We start from the raw sequence: 17,645 nt of genomic DNA on the forward strand, positions 1-17,645 counted from the left end.
GGAGTCAGGTGCTCTAACTGGAGTCAGGTGCTCTAATTGGCCACAGCTGTTCTAGTTAATCTGAAGCAAACCTTCCTCCCTTGGCAGGGAATAAGGCCCCCTGCTAACACTCTTATGCTGCCCTCTGGCCATGCTGTATCACAATAGGGTGACCAGATGTCCTGATTTTATAGGGACAGTTCTGATTTTTGGGTTTGTTTCTTATATAGGCTTCTATTACTCTCTACCCCCATCCCGATTTTTCACACTTGCTGTCTGGTCACCCTACAAACAAGTGACACTGATGTTTTGAATGTGTAAGAACAATGGCATTCTCATTTATTCTTGATGCTTCCTCAGAACTGTAGATAGGAAATCCATGTTGAAAGTTGAAATGTTTATTTTTGTCTTACCTCTTTTTTACATATGAAAAGAATCTAAGCATAACCAGGGACGATCCCTCTTCTCACATTTGGCAACATTCAGTTTTGAATTGCAAGTTCAATTGTACTCAGAAAAATTGCTGATGATGTACATACTAAGAAGGGAAACCAGAGACTTTATTATTTGACAGTTTATAGAGTGTACTTAAATATGCACTTTCAAATGCTGTCTTATAAAACCAATATTAGCTATATCTGAATTTTGACAGCTCATTTTATCTTTATATGGCTGAAAAGCATGAATAGTTATTTAATTCAGATTGTGTTCTGGTTTGATATAATTAAAGGCGCAAATATCAGAATGCCAAGTAATTTCAGGGTTTTTTGCTTTGGCTTTTTTGCTTATGTATAATATACTTCGTTTACAAGGGAACATTGTAATAAGGTATTAGGCATGTGTGCTTTCTAACAAAATCAACTAGATAACCAACTAATCTGGTGTTTCATCGGTAGGTAGACTGCAAATACTCAAATGTCTGGTCAAAATAATTGCTAACTGGAATGGGATAATTTTAACACTTTTTATTTAAATTTTTAATTTGCTTTTAAAGACTGGTATTTGGGGAGTACTATTTTAGCTTATACATTGACCATGAGACCTATTAAAAATAAATCTTGATGCACAAGCAACTTCACATTCTCTGCAATTAGTATGACATTCATTAGAACTAACAAGTCTGCAAAACCTCTCATTTTCTTTCATTTATGGTAAATTAGATAACTCACTTAGATAATTACAGTAGCTCCACTAAGTATTTGAATTAATTTTGTTTGCTGAAATTCTGGATTAATTTAGAAAGGGCTCAATAATATTTCTGACATGAATTATTTTATCTTCTATACAGAACAAAAATATAATAAAAAATCCAGTTTATGTTGGAGAGTGAAAAAAACCTATAATATTTCCCTTTGTTTTATATTTTAAAAAGCAACAGCACCCTTTAATATTTAATAATGGGTGATCAAGTTTGGTATTCTAACTCTGACATTTAACCAAATTGACCCTTCACAGATAGGAAAACACCTGCCACCCACAACTTCCCTATCTCAGTATTTCTGGCAGAATGTATGTAATGTTTTACACAAGGGATAAAAGGAATTCTGACCTGTGCAGAAATCTATTGATGCTGTAAACCCTTTTGATTTGATTACACCCCCCCCAAAGGATGTGATGGGATCCCCAGGGTGCAGCCTGGCTTGTGGGACCGCTGATTCCTCTGTCCCACCAGCCTGGGATATCCCTCTCACACTGTCATGCTGTTGTCAAGCTATGATAGGCACTGCACTTACACAGACATCCACAGGCAAGGACACATTCAACTGTTTTACCTGAATGCTCTCCCAGCCACTCATGAACCAACAATAGAGGCTCCAGCCAATTATCCCCAGCTCCCTAGCCCTGCAACCCAGAATTTTACTGTCTTGCGGTGGCCAGAAGGCTGGCCAGTATAAGTTCATTATCCAGTTCACCATTTGCTCAATGTGGAATGGACACACACTAGCCTTTGTAAACTGAGCTGAGGTTTCCCAAGCACTTCAACCAAAACACACTGTTTTAGGTAAAATATAAAACTGATTTCTTAACTATAGAAAGATGGATTTTAAGTGATTAAGTAGCAAGCATAGAGATCAAAGTTGATTACTTAAAAATAAATTTGTTCTACGAACTAAATAGGATTTGAATCAAGCAGTCTCACCCTGATGGATGGCACAAGCAGGTTACAGATCCTCAATACGAAGGCTGGGGCTCTTTTCCAGCATGGGACCTCCCTTCCCCTGTTTAAAGTCTTTGTCCTCCAGACATTCTTCCAGGTGTTGAGTTGAGGGTGGAGAGAGGCCAAGTGATGGTGTCATTTCCCTTCTTTTATATTCTCTTCCGCTTACTGGAAAGATCTTTGCTGGGATGTGGGGTTCAGGCAGTCCCTATTGGTTAAACAGTCTCTCTTGCATACGTGCTCTCTTTGAGAAGTCTCTGGGATGGGAGAGCGGATTCCCTTTAATGGTCCATCAGCACATCTGGGTGGTACTTTTTGAAATTTTGGTTGTGAGCATCTCTCAACCTCGCAACATATTTTAGTAACACTTATACACTTCTTCCCCCGTATAACGCTGTCCTTGGGAGCCAAAAAATCTTACTATGTTATAGGTGAAACCGCGATATATTAAACTTGCTTTGATCTGCCAGAGTGCACAGCCCCAGCCCCTGGGGTACTGCTTTAGCGCGTTATATCTGAATTCATGTTATATCAGGTCGCATTATATCGGGGTAGAGGTGAAGCAATGCTTCATAACTTCTCAAACGATTATAGTACATGCAATCCAAGAGATCAAGACTTTTAAAATGTTACCTCACAAGATATACTTTGTACAAGACATATCCTAATCATATCACCATGGTGAATATGAGGGTTTAAGGATGTGACTTTGAGGTACAGAATGTGACAAAGTGTAATGATCAATATACAGTAACTTCTCACTTAACGTTGTAGTTATGTTCCTGAAAAATGCAAGTTTAAGTGAAACAATGTTAAGCGAATCCAATTTCCCAATAAGAATTAATGTAAGTGAGGGGGTTAGGTTCCAGAGAAATGTTTTTCACCAGAAAAAAAAACTATATTATAATTATATATACACACACAGTATAAGTTTTAAACAAACGATTTAATACTAGTATGCAGTGATGATTATTGTGAAGCTTGGTTGAGGTGGAGGAGTCAGAGGGTGGGATATTTCCCTTACTGCTGAATGATGAACTAGCTATTAGCTGAGCTCTCCAGGGTTAACACTCTCACTCTACAAGGCAGCAGGAATGGAGGGAGATATGCACATTTCCCTTTTTTAAGTACACTGCCTTGTTAATTAGATCAGCTTGCTGAGACCACAGCTGCTGCAAGCTCCCTCCATCCTGAGCCCTGGTGTGTCTCCTCTGCTCATGGAAGAGGGGGTAAGCGGGATGCAGGAGCAAGGGGGTGGGGGACATCCTGACATTAGCCCCGTCTTCCTCCCCTCTCCCCTGCACAGCAAGCAGGAGTCTCAGGGAGCAGCTCCAAGGCAGAGGGCAGGAGCAGCACATGGCAGTGGGGGGAGGGACAGCTGCAACTGCTAGCCTGCTGGGCATCTGCTGCACAAGGAGCTTAGGAGAGGGGGGAGTGGATAGGGGGAGCTGATAGGGGGCTGCTGGTCCACCCAGTTCCAAGCCCCAACAAGCTAGCTGCAACGGGCTGCTCTTCCTGCAAGCAGTAGACAAAGCAGGCGGCTGCCAAAAGACATTAGAAGGGAGCATTACACAACTTTAAATGAGCATGTTCCCTGTTTGATCAGCAACGTAACAACGAAACAACGTTAACCAGGATGACTTTAAGTGAGGAGTTACTGTAGTTGATCATAAAATTATCCAGAGGCTTTTCTTAAAAAATCCATCTAATGCCATCTGTTTGATTTTCTATGTTAATGAATTATATAGGCTGGCTACAGATTATGGGCCAGATCCCCAGCTGGTGTGAATATAGGTAGCTGCATTGAAGTCAATGAAACTATGGTGTTGTAGATCAGTTTAGGATTGGATCCTATATTTTGGATTGTATTTTCATATAGTAAATGTGGATGATTCAAAAATTCACTTTAATACCTTCTATTAACCCACCTTCTTTAAAAAAATCAGATATTAAAGAAGATTAACATAAAACACGTATAATAAAATATACACTAGATAATGCTATGGGTTAAAGCAAAATTTCAAACGAAATAGAGAGGACTTTGTTCCAGATTTTAATTCCCATGTCAGAGTGGCAAACTACTCAGTATGACATTAGCCTTTTTTGAGTGGAATAATTTCATTTTGTTTTTCAGGACAAACATGTTCTGACAGTGGTGATGATAGACAAGATGTTGGAAAAGCTAAAAAAGTGCAATGAATTGCTGGAACTAATTCTTAAGGGACTTAATGAATACTTAGAAAAGAAGCGTCTTTTCTTCCCCAGATTTTTTTTCTTATCTAACGATGAACTCCTTGAGATTCTTTCAGAGACCAAAGATCCTACACGGTACAGTAATATTTGATATATATGTGAGGCTCCTAATACATGCATCTTAAGGGTATGATCCTGTAGCTGCTCTATTCATAGAACTCTCATTTTATTCATTGAGACTTATGCATCTGAAGTAACTACAAGAACAGGCCTTGAGTTATCAAGGAAGAATCCAAACCAAAACTGGTTACTTTTAAAATATGTATTAATTAAATTTAATATGTTTTTTCAAACTGTTCACCCCGGTTGCACACTAGAGAAATTCAGTAAAATGAGAGTCAAGGTAGAGACTGAAAGTTAGAAAAAAAGCATCGCATTCCTGCTATTACCTGTGGAGGACTGAACTTGATGTAGAGACTGGAAGACCTCTGATGACACTAAACATTGGAGTTCTGGGTATAGTTCACTCCAGTGCAAAGGTCTGCAAATGCCCTCTGCACAGCTTAAACTATATATTAGTAATGGATTTCATACGTTGTAGGACTACTGCTTCATTTATGGCAAGATTGTGAAACTCTCACTTATACTAAATAGTATCTTACCCCACAAGTAGTTCCACTTAAGTCAATGAAAATACTTGCTAAGTAAGGTGATATTCAGTTGCGGGTGAGAGCCGTGTGGAGTGCGTGCACCAGAAGTCTGTTCACTGAACATGAGGATAAAAATGAAGGTTGAACAACTGACTCATTCACTCAGAAGTGTACATACTATGGAATGAATGAGACAGGGGACTTTGTGAGAACAAAAAAATAAAGAAAGAAATATCCTATTATGCAGTGAAAGACTTTATTGTAATTTATGTGCACAAAAGGAGCAGAATTAAGGTTGTGTTTAATCACTGAACTTGCAACTTATTTGATCGCTTCACTTGCAATGTTGTTTTAATGTATCTTTTTGTATGGAATATATAACTAAGTGAAAAAGAGTTTTAGACTGTATAGGAAGATCAACACTTACGCCAGTTGTGCTTGAGCCTCACCAGTGTTTGAATTGCTGAGGACCTGAACAATGTTAAAAAAATTTAAATTGCTCTTTAAAAACATGGTGTGTGTATGTAAATCTTTAAATGTACGTGTGTGTGTGTGTGTAAATCTTTGAACATTAGCAGGTCAAAAATGTTTTCCTAAAGTAAATTCCGCAAAATTACCTTTAAGAAGTACATTCCTTTTTTTTCTTTTATAGTATTGATGGGAAATAGTTTGTCTGAGCTTTAAAGTAAAGTTTGGTTATTTATGTAGTCTTAAATTCTGTATGTTTTGTTTTGTTTTCTGCAGGGTAAACCCTCACTTGAAGAAGTGTTTTGAAGGAATTGCAAGTGTCGAGTTTACTGAAGTTTTAGACATTACACATATCAAGAGTAGTGAAGGAGAGGTTGTGGAACTCATAGAAACAATCTCAACATCTAAAGCAAGAGGTCAAGTTGAAAAGTGGCTTGTTGAGTTGGAGGCAGCTATGCTAAATTCTATCCACAAGGTAATAAAATATATTCTGTTTTATTCTGTGTACAATAAAACATGACAATGCAGTATGTACTGTTCCTGATACATTCCTGATGGAACAATCAAGCAAGGTAATCCAGTGTAGAAATGGCATAGTGTATTACATGTAGTACAAAATTATTATATTCACTTGGCCCCAATTCATGAAAGCACTCAGGAGTGTGCTTTTAAATCAGTGGGACTTAACCATATTCTTACTGTTAAACATGTACTTAATTGCTTTGTTGAAATGGGGCATTTAAGCACAACATAGAGACAATTTTGTTTTGATCTGGTCTAGTGGTTCTACCAGGAGTGCTCTGAAATACTGGTGTGACATTTCTGGTCTCCAATTCCCAGACCTATAGATGCTAAGGGTATGTCTACATTGCAGTTAGACACCCGGGCCTAGCCCATGCCAGCTGAGGCAGGTTTGCAGGGCTTGGGCTCAAGGTTCTGTAATTGCGATTTACACATTTTGGCTTGGGCTACCAAAGCTCCAGCCTGAGCCCAACGTCTCTACTGCAAGTTAACAGCCCTGTGAGTCTGATTAAGCTGACTGAGGCCAGCCATGAGTGTTTAATTGTAGTGTAGACACATCCTAAGTGTCTGGTGCTGGGCAATGCCGAACACCCTCAAATTCTTCAATCACCCCTGACCATTTTGGCTAATAGCCACTGTTGGATTTATCCTCCATGAACTTATCTAATTCTTTTTTTTGAACCCAGTTATACTGTTGGCCTTCACAACATCCCCTGGCAACAAGTTCCGCAGGCTGACTGTGCGTTGTGTGAAGTACTTCCTTATGTTTGTTTTAAACCTGTTGCCTATAATTTCATTGGGTGACCCCTAGGTGTTGGCAGTACCCAGTGTTTGATACTTCAGAGGAAGGCAAGATGAAACTTGCAAGTTGTTAGTGCACATAGCAAAGGGAGGTGAGGATTCCTTTTTTAAATATTCACAGTTGTTCAATGCATGCCCTAAAACATGATTCTTCCTATAATTATTTTGCTTGCATTTCTACTAACTTGTGTGGTCAGAATATTATCCAACCTATTTAGTGCAATCACATTAGTTGTCTAGTGCTTCATGCTGCATTGAATTCCACTGGTTAATTATTATCCATGTAAATAGGTCTTTCCATAATTCATTCTAAATTTACTATCCTTTAATTTTGAGTGTTCCTTGTTCTTGAAGTAGGTCTGACCAAATCCCAATGAGGATTAAATCAGTGATCTCCAAACTTTTTCCATCTCACCCTCCCTTACCTGTAATGGAACCTGTCCATGCCTCCTCCCCTGGGAACCGCGGCTGTGAGAGAGGCTGGCAGTGCAATCAGGAGCTTGGAGCAGAGCCAGAGTTATGAGCCGGCCCTTGGTCGGGGCTGGGCTGAGGCAGGGGCCAGGGGCTGGGGCTGCAACTGCACTGTGGCTGGGAGTGGACCTGGGATCTGAGGCAGGGGCTACCCTGAGGCCTGTGCCCAAGCTGGGGCTGGGGTTGTGGCTGGAGCAGAGCTGGGGCAGAGTGGGGCTGGATGGTGCTCCCTCCCTGTGCCCCGTGGGGGCTGGCCCAGACCCTGCCACATCCCCTTGAATGTTCCTATGGGGGTGTGCCATGCAGTTTGGGCACCACTGGATTAAACTGAGAGACTGACCAGTTTTCATTAGGGTCTTGTTAATTAGGAATATCTCAGTAAAGACCCATTTTATTCTTTTTTTTTCCAGGCTAGATAATCCTGGGTTTTGCACTCTGTCATCATATGCAAATTCTGTCACACCTCTAACCATCTTTGTTGCCTTTCTCTGGATCTTACCAATTTTTGCTATATCTTTTTTAATGTTTAAAATTTCACATTGTATTCCCAGATGCAGTCTTATTGGTAGCTACAGAGTAGTTTCACTTTATCAGGGTGCTCTGAAACAGATACAATTGAAAATAGTTTTAATGTATATTAATAGAGAATGTATTACTCTTGAATTAAGTGAAAAATGCTAACCATATTCTGTTGCAGATGAAAAAAACTATATACATGTATGAATGCAATACATTCATTTTTTATGGCGAGAGATTCCTCCTTGGAGGATCATAAGTTTATCTGCTGTTTTTAGTGTTAAATGATACATTTGGATCTCAGGGTTGTGTAAAAGAAGCTTGACAGTTCCCTATTAATTCTTGGCCAGATTCTTCCCCAAAACTGAGCAGCATTGATAGGTAAGCAGACTTTCAGCCTTGATCTCTCCTTCCCAGTGGAGCAGGGGAAATCGCTCACCTTGGTAGCACCACCCTGCCTACAACAGATCTCTATGGAGAGCCCTCAGCTGGGTCAGGAATCTGTAGTGGAAAGATTAGGGCTGGAAGTGTGGACATAGTCCATAACCTCAAGGCCCCTGGAGAATCTAGTGGAAAGTCAAGGCAGCTGGTTCTATTAACTTTTCACAGCTCTCCCTCTGGCCTAGGAATCTTTCTTTGAAGGGTGTTCCAGAGGCAATGTGAGCTAAGGATTCCTTGGCAGCACAACTCTAATGGATCCCTGCAGTAAGAGCACTGTAGGCAGGGTAGGGAAGGTTATAGAATCAGCACAAAAGCCCAGAGGATAAGTATGGGATGAATCTAGCCACCTGTGGATTCCTGAGATTCACAGGATTTGGCTGCAAAACTTCTTCCCAATCTGCAAGATTGCACCTCCACCCAAAATGGAACACTTAAAGAGAAATTCCACAAGTAGGAACTTTGCAAAGTTTTCTTCAGATCCCGAACTTATGGATATTCAGAAGGAGTCAATTACTTCAGTGTATTTGTGGAAGTTTGTATAGATAGTTTTTTGTGATTTTGTTATTGACTTCTCTATTTCTGTAGATGATACACAAGTAACTATTCTATAAGATGAAAACCTGCTTTGAATGGCTGCACCCTACTTGAATGATCTTGGAAAATAGATAATGTAGATCAGAATATCTTAACAAACCTCATCATTTTCTCAGTGGAAGAACATTGAGTGTGCTGTCTTCTCAAATACATAGACTATTCTACTTTTTTATTATGTGCATGTGTACATCTGGGCACAAGATCAATTCTTAGTTTGGGAGCTTATGATTGTTTTTTAAACAATTTTGTTATTCACTTCTAATTCACAAAAATTTTCAATTTTGGGTGCAGTATACATTTATGTGATGGACACATCTGCATTCCCAACTTTTATCTCTTACAGTCAGCTTTCACATGAGGGAGTAAGAACTGCTGAAGATTTAGGATAAAATTAGTAATTCTCACACTGACTTTTCGTTATATAATTTAAATACAGTCATCTCAGAATCCCATCTAGCCAGTCTTTTGCTTTATATTATTTTGAAATTCTCTTCGGTATCAACACAATTTTTTGAAGCAAACTTAAAGCTGAAAGTTTCAGGTCAGTTTTTCACTTAGATTTAAATCTGTTTGTGGCTTGTTGAGGTTCTTTGAATGTAATGCTTGGTTTTTACTTTCACTTGAGTTCATATATTTTATTTAGATAAGCTAAATGTTAAGCTTGTCAAATCTATGGGCCAAATTCTGCCATTGGTTATGTGTTTAGTTTCTGTTGATGTCACTGGGACTTACAACTACAAAACTAATAAGACTTTAGCTCAAATGCTTCTTTTATCATTGCATTTTCTCTAGATCACTTGCAGAACGCTAAAAAATTTAAAAGATTTAATCAGCAAATGGCCTCAGCTTTGCTTGTAAGTTTTGTTGATGGGGGAAAAAACTATTGGCCTTGACTGTAATCTCCAGTGCAGCTACACTGATTTCAGTTGGATTACTCTTGTGTAAATTAGAGGAGAATCAGGACCATTATTCCATTATTAGAAAAGAAGCTGATAGAGATAAGTCCAAATGAACCTCAACTTTGAACCTCTTCATTCTTTAGAATCAGGTTTAGGATTAAAATGTCCAGGCACAACTATTCCTTCAATTTTAGTTCTATTTTGTATCTAAAATTGAAGTGGGGGAGTCTCTTTTCCAGTTTTAGTTTGCAGTAAAAGCTGTTTTTGCAAGATGTTTGGTTCCTGATGTCAGAATCCAATGAGACTATCTAATGAGATTCCCACTATTAGGATCTTGGAAATTTTGTCGGATCAGTTGATTGATTTCTTGAGGTTTCCACTGTCATGGGCTGAAATTTTGAGAGACTTCTTGTGAAATTAATGTTATGGAACTGAGCTTGGACCTGAATCTTAGCTCTGATTTGGCTCTGACTCTCAACACTAAAGCCTATCATAAACTGATTCAAGATCTGAACACTGTCTGTGTGTCTTAACTCTACATTATGTTTCCCCCATCACCTCTCTCCCCATGACTAGGTGATTGCAGAAGCAATAGAAGCCTATCCAAGAACTCTACGTATTAACTGGGTGAGAGACTGGCCGGGACAGACAGTTCTTTGTGTATCCCAGATTTTCTGGACTTTGGAGGTGCAAAAATCCATTAGAAATGGCCAACAGGTAAACATTTGTTAAAGCTTATAAGAACAATTTAAGTTACTCTCACATAAAAGTGTATGAGTAATACAGTGGTGAATTGGGCCCATGTTGTATAAACCAGTGGAGTTCAGAAATATTTGGATAGTTATATATTTGGGGTGTAATTATTATGTTTTTGAACATCCACTTGAAAAGTGTACCTGAATTTTTACCCTGGAAGAATATGAAGGAAATATTTCTTCTCTACTATGTGTAATGATGCTTCAGAATTCAAACTATATTGGAATGGAGATTCTTCAACAACTGAACATATATCTGAGTGACATGTATGTGCCAGATATGTGTCATCAATAGCTGTTAGCCAAGATGATCAGGGATGCAATCCCATGCTCCGGGTGACCCTAAATCTCTGACTACCAAAAGTTGAGAGTGGAAGACAGGTAGATTACTGCAAAATTGCCTGATACTGTACACTCCCACTGAGGCTCTGGTATAGGCCACTGTCAGTGACAGGATATTAGGCAAGATGGACTATAGTCTAACTCAGTATGGTAGCTCTTGTGTTCTTTATGTTCTAGATTCTCAGGTGGTGTCTACTGGCATAGCTTTATGATCTGCCACTCCTTGTCTCTGATTTAAAGTGTTTAGTTCAAGCTACAAGGTTGGACCAGCAAAGTGGATCTGAACTACCCTCAACTTCGGGAAAGTTTGGATCAGAACTTGTGACTTGAGTTTGTCAATGTGGGGAAGGTTGCTTCTCTCCTCATATATCACTAATGGTTTGAAGACTCCCACCTGTGGAATTCAGAGGTGGTCTAATGTTTTTGAAGGCTTCAGAACAAAATCCCAACCTTCAGCTCAGGTCACCAGATTTTCTGACTCCAGCGATGGAACAAGTTGGTGGCTCAATTTCTCCCAACAATTTGATTTATAACTTTAAATTTTATTGATTTTTGTGCAGTAACAACTTATTATCTTTCTTTCTCTTGCTTCCCTCCTGAATTGGGTATTTGGCAGGATGGTGGTTTCAACCACCTGGATACACCACTGTAGTGTCTTGTCTCCAAAACCCCTTGCTCCACTCAGTCATGGCAGACCACTCTGGCTTAACCAGGAGATCTTCAGTGATCTAATAAAAATAAAAAAGAGTCCTACAAAAAGTGGAAAGTAGGCCAAATTAGAAAGGATGAATATAAACAAATAACACAAGTATGTAGAGACAAAATTAGAAAGGCCAAGGCACAAAATGAAATCAAACTAGCTAGAGACATAACAGCTAACACGAAAACATTCTACAAATACATTAGAAGCAAGAGGAAGACCAAGGACAGGTAGGCCTGTTACTCAATTAAGCTGGAAAAATAACAGAAAATGTGGAAATGACAGAACTGCTTAATGACTTCTTTGTTGCGGTTTTCACCAAGAATGTTGGTGGTGATTGGACATCTAACATAGTGAATGCCAATAAAAATGAGGTGGGATCAGAGGCTAAAATAGGGAAGGAACAAGTTAAAAATCAATCAGGCAAGTTAGATGTCTTCAAGTCACCAGGGCCTGATGAAGTGCATCCTAGAATACTCAAGGAGCTGACTGAGGATATATTGAACCCCATTAGCGATTATCTTTGAAAAGTCAATGGAGACAGGAGAGATTGCAGAAAACTGGAAAAGGGCAAATATAGTGCCAATCTATAAAAGGGGAAAGAAGGACAACCTGGGGAATTACAGACCAGTCAGTTTAACTTATGTATCTGGAAAGATAATGGAGGAAGTAATTAAGCAATCAGTTTGCAAATATATAGATGATAATAAGATGATTAGTAACAGTCACTGTGGATTTGTCAAGAACAAATCACATCAAAGCAACCTGATAGGTTTCTTTGACAGGGTAACAAGCCCTGTGGAGTAGGGGGAGGGAAGCAGTAGATGTGGTATATCTTAACTTTAGTAAAGCTTTTGATACTGTCTCGCATGAGCTTCTCATAAACAAACTAGGGAAATGCAGCCTAGATGGAGCTACTACAAGGTGTGTGCATAACTGGTTGGAAAACTGGTCCCAGTGAGTAGTTATCAGTGGTTCACAGTCATACTGGAAGGGCATAATGAGGGGGGTCCCGCAGGAATCAGTTCTGGGTCCAGTTCTCTTCAATATCTGGGGGTCATAGTGGACCACGAGCTAGATATGAATCAGCAGTATAGCACTGTCGCAAAAAAAGTGAACATCATTCTGGGATGTATTAGCAACACTGTTGTAAGCAAGACACAAGAAGTATTTTTTTTGTTCTACTCCATGCTGATTAGGCCTCAACTGGAGAATCGTGTTCAGTTCTGGGTACCACATTTCAGGAAAAATGTGGACAAATTTGAAAAAGTTCAGAGAAGAGCAACAAAAATAATTAAAGGTTTAGAAAACATGATCTATGGGGGAAGATTGAAAAAATTGGGGTTGTTCAGTCTGGAAAAGAGAAGACTGAGAGGGGACATGATAACAGTTTTCAAATACAGAAAAGGTTGCTGTGAGGAGGAGGGAGAAAAATTGTTCTTCTTAACCTCTGAGGATAGGACAAGAAGCAGTGGGCTTAAATTTCAGCAAGGGAGGCGTAGGTTGGACATTAGGAAAAACTTCCTAACTGCCAGGGCAGTTAAGCACTGCAATAAATTGCCTAGAGAGGTTGTGGAATCTCCATTATTGGAGATTTTTAAGAGTAGGTTAGACACCTGTCAGAGATGATCTAGATAATACTTAGTCCTGCCATCAGTGCATGGGACTGAACTAGATGACCTCTCGAGGTCCTTCCAGTCCTATGATTCTATGATTCTATCCTACAAAACTGGGCTAAAGTTAAGCAGTATTCACTATACAAGGCAGCACTTACAGGCCCTAAAGAGGGCAAATTACATCCTATTTGTTCACAACTAACTGACCTTAGCACTGCCAGAACATGGAGCTCTGAGTCTGGCCAGCATGTTGGATTCATCTCCCATGTCCTGTGCAGAAAAGCCCAATCAAGGGCCTCTGAACATTTCAGGAGAGAATTCTGAAGATAAGCATGACTCTATCCAGCCAGCTCAGGGGATAGATCCTGTAGTAGACCTGGGCTGAAATGATAAACCCCCTTGAAAGGGTCCAAAAGTCACTCCTGTGGAGTCCTAACTCAGGTTGCTGTGTAATAGGAATTATTCCTATCTGGCTTTCAGTGCACGGACCCTTTCTCCGCCTGGGAAAGAAGCTCAGATTTTGAAAGCTGGGAAAGGGTCCACTTTTCCACCTCTCCCCTGAGCCACAGACGGGCTCCATCTTAAAGCATAAGGAGCACTTTCAGGCAATCTGTGACCTGGATAGAGACATTTGAAGATTCCACTAGCCAGAAAGCTGCACTGTTGTGGGATTACAGAATAGTAGAAGAGAAATCATTTCCTGTGTTCAAAATGACTAGAGATGTACTGAGTAAAGCCTTGAGTGGTTGCATTGAAAGCAGCATAGCATTCCTTTGAGGAATTCCACCAAGATTTCAACAATTTCTACCCCACCATCCACCTCAGCCTGGACCAGTCTACATAAGAGGTCCACTTCCTAGACACGACAGAGCTAATAAGCGATGGTTACATAAACACCACCTTATGCCAGAAACCTACGGACCGCTATACTTATCTACATGCCTCCAGCTTTCATCCAGATCACATCACACGATCCATTGTCTACAGCCAAGCTCTAAGATACAACTGCATTGCTCCAATCCCTCAGGCAGAGACAAACATCTACAAGATCTCTATCAAGCATTCTTAAAACTTTCAATCTGTTCACATCAACCTGGTGAAGTGAACAGATTGAAAGAATCAGAAGGGTACCCAGAAGTCACCTACTACAAGACAGGCCCATCACAGAAAGTAACAGAAAGCCACTAGCCATCACCTACAGCCCCCAACTAAAACCTCTCCAGTGCATCATCAAGGATCTACAACCTATCCTGAAGGACAATCCCTCACTCTCACAGACTTTGGGAGACAGGCCAGGCCTTGCTTACAGACAGCCCCACAACCTGAAGCAAATACTCACCAGCAAGTACACACCACACAACAAAAACACCAACCCAGAAACCAAATCCTGCAACAAACCCCGGTGCCAACTCGGTTCACATATCTATTCAAGGGACACCATCATAGGATCTAACCATACCAGCCACACCATCAGGGGCTTGTTCACCTGCACATCTGCCAATGTGATATATGCGGTCATGTGCCAGCAATGCCCCTCTGCCATGTACATTGGCCAAACCGGACAGTCTCTACACAAAAGAATAAATGGACACAAATCTGACATCAGGAATCATAACATTCAAAAACCAGTAGGAGAACACTTCAGTCTCTCGGGACACTCAGTAACAGACCTAAAAGTGGCAATTCTTCAACAACAAAACTTCAAAAACAGACTCCAGTGTGAAACTGCAGGACTGGAATTAATTTTGAAAACTGGACGCCATCAGATTAGGCCTGAATAAAGACTGGTTGGTTGGTTCATTACAAAATCTAAACTTAATTTCCCCAATACTAATTTCCCCCTACTGTTACTCACAATTTCTTGTCAGCTGTCTGAAATGGGCCACTCTCATTACCACTTCAAAAGTTATTTTTCCTCCCTTGGTATCCTGCTGTTAATTGAATTGTCTCATTAGACTGATCTTACACCTAGTAAGGCAACTCCCATCCTTCATGTATTTATACTTGCTCCTGTATTTTCCACTCCATGCATCTGATGAAGTGGGTTCTAGCCCACGAAAGCTTGTGCCCAAATAAATTTGTTAGTCTCTAAGGTGCCACAAGGACTCCTTGTTGTTTTTACTAATACCAAGGGTGTTAAATTAGAAACTATTGCCGTCACAGAGTGAAACATCTGGAGCAAGAGTATCCAATGGAACCAAGATAAAATTTCCTCCAAATGCAGGGGCGGCTCCAGGCCCCAGCACGCCAAGCACGTGCTTGGGGCGGCATGCCACGGGGGGTGCTCTGCCAGTCGCCGAGAGGGCAGCAGGCAGGCAGCCTTCGGTGGAATGTCTGTGGAGGGTCTGCTGGTCCCACGGTTCCGGTGGACCTCCCGCAGGCATGCCTGCGGAGGGTCCGCTGGTCCTGCAGCTTTGATGGAGCCGCGGGACCAGCGGACCCTCCGCAGGCATGCCTGCGGGAGGTCCACCGGAGCCACGGGACCGGTGACAGGCAGAGCGCCCCTCGTGGCATGCCACTGTGCTTGGGGTTGCGAAATGATTAAAGCCACCGCTATCCAAATGAAAACATTTTCAGCATGACAAAGGGGAAAATATAATTTGTATACGAGAGCTAACAATTCCTGTATAAGATCCTTAATTCCGATCCACTCTCCACACCCAGAATCTTCAGATATGGCTGGTAGTAGTCACAGCAAGACATAGGTCACAAGCTATGCACCTAGACAACATGCCAATCAGTGTCCTCTCCAGAGAAACAGACCATTCATAACTAGCCAGGACTCATAGTCACAAATTCAAAATCAAGATGAGCTTGTGAACCCAATGCAGAGCATTGGGTGCCCAGAGGTCAAACCAGGCATGGCCATAATTTTACTATCATGGTAAAATTTTGTAAAGTTCCAAAACTTCATTTCATCAGTCATTTCATGAGAGTGATCATCCAAAGCTAATTTTGCTGATGCTATGTGTCAGTGTTATTCTCTGGGTGGGTTCCTCAAAAATGCTTCTGCAAAAATTCCATTTGAGAACATGGAACCACGCTTGATTCAATGCAAGATTAAAAGTCATTTTTAGATCACATCCGAATGCCCCTTTGTAGACAGGTAAGTAGAAACATTCTGAAAGCCAAACATTTTTCCCTGCTCACTATGGAAGCAAGCCTTGCAGGACAGCAAGCATACTTGGAAGACAAATGTCAAAAATCTCAATGATATACTTTAGTTCACTTTGACAGCTATATCACTGGTGTGTCTGAACAGAACAAAAAAACCCAAAAAGCCAACCCATAAACATGGCCATTTAAGATTTGTCTTTGATCCTTCAAGTTCAATCTCCTGTCTAGGACAGGGGACAGTACCGGCTGCATCAGAAGAAGATGCAAGAAACCACATAGTGGGCAATTATGTTGCTCACTTTGGATTTGCTAGACAGCAAAGGAACCCACATTGCACCTGCAGAAAAGACCAGACCTCTTCAAGGAGGGGACTCCTTCATCTGGACCAAGAACACCTATGGTTAACAGCATCAGTAGAGATGTGTAGTTCAGCAGGGATTCTCCATTAGTCTCTGATACATTTTGGTATCTAGAGATACCTCAATCAGTAAATTGATCTAGTCAAATGAATGTTTGATTGTGCCTAGTCAAATTAATGTTTCTGGTGGGAGGAAGATAGAAAACTCTCTGGGGGAAGGACTAACTCTTTATGTGTGCAGTGCCGAGAACAATGGGGCCTTCACCTTTGGATGCTACCACTATACAAATCTAATATTAATCACAAAGTTCTGGTGATCTCACCTACATTAGAGTTTCTTCAAAATGGTTGATTGGAGTCCTAGGGCTGGTCTACACTGAGGGGTGGGGGTCGATGTAAGATACACAACTTCAGCTATGGGAGTAGCGTTATTTCGACTTACCTCCTGTCCTCACGGCTCGGGATCAATGGCCGCGGTTCCCCCCGTCGACTCCACTACCGCCGCTCGCTCTGGTGGAGTTCCCGAGTTGAAGGAGTGCATTCGGGGACTGATACATCGCGTCTTGATGAGATGCGATATATCGATCCCCAATAAATAGATCACTACCCGCTGATCCGGCAGGTAGTCTGGACGTACCCCTACAATCAAGCATCGTAAAACATGGTGTTCCGTAGGAAGGCACATCAGACTTCCCATTTGAGTATCATCAAATACCAAGGTTAATTCAAATTTCAGATTAGATAAGCCTATCGGTGGCCTTTCTTAGGAATTTGTTCCCCTATTTATGCAGGAATCACATTGCTCTTGTCATGAGGAAAAGGTTATTTTTATAGCTCCAGAAACCTTTCTGTTCAAGATAAGTTCCTCTTTCTGCAGTTCCACGGAAATAGTTTTCTCATCATTTTGTTCTAACCCTTGATATTCCTTTAGACGGTTGTGACATAAATGGGCATTCCTAGTGCTATAAAGATATATCTGATGTATATGGAGTACACATGCCAATTGTACCCTGTTCATCTCATTCTACCCCAAGTGCCAAAAGCTTTATGGCCTGAAAGTGGCTG

The 17,645-nt window shown here is 40.8% G+C and overlaps 1 protein-coding gene across 1 annotated transcript in view; it reads left to right on the forward strand.

Moving 5' to 3' along the window:
* Positions 1–17,645, forward strand: part of DNAH7 (dynein axonemal heavy chain 7) — a 264,651-nt gene that overhangs the window by 79,825 nt on the left and 167,181 nt on the right. The window contains exons 19-21 of the mRNA XM_032803624.2: positions 4,272–4,465; positions 5,725–5,923; positions 10,269–10,409. Of these exons, the coding sequence (XP_032659515.1) occupies positions 4,272–4,465; positions 5,725–5,923; positions 10,269–10,409 (534 nt within the window). The remainder of the gene's footprint in view (positions 1–4,271; positions 4,466–5,724; positions 5,924–10,268; positions 10,410–17,645) is intronic.

This window comes from Chelonoidis abingdonii, chromosome 10 (genome assembly GCF_003597395.2).
Source record: "Chelonoidis abingdonii isolate Lonesome George chromosome 10, CheloAbing_2.0, whole genome shotgun sequence".
NCBI lineage: Eukaryota > Metazoa > Chordata > Testudines > Testudinidae > Chelonoidis > Chelonoidis abingdonii.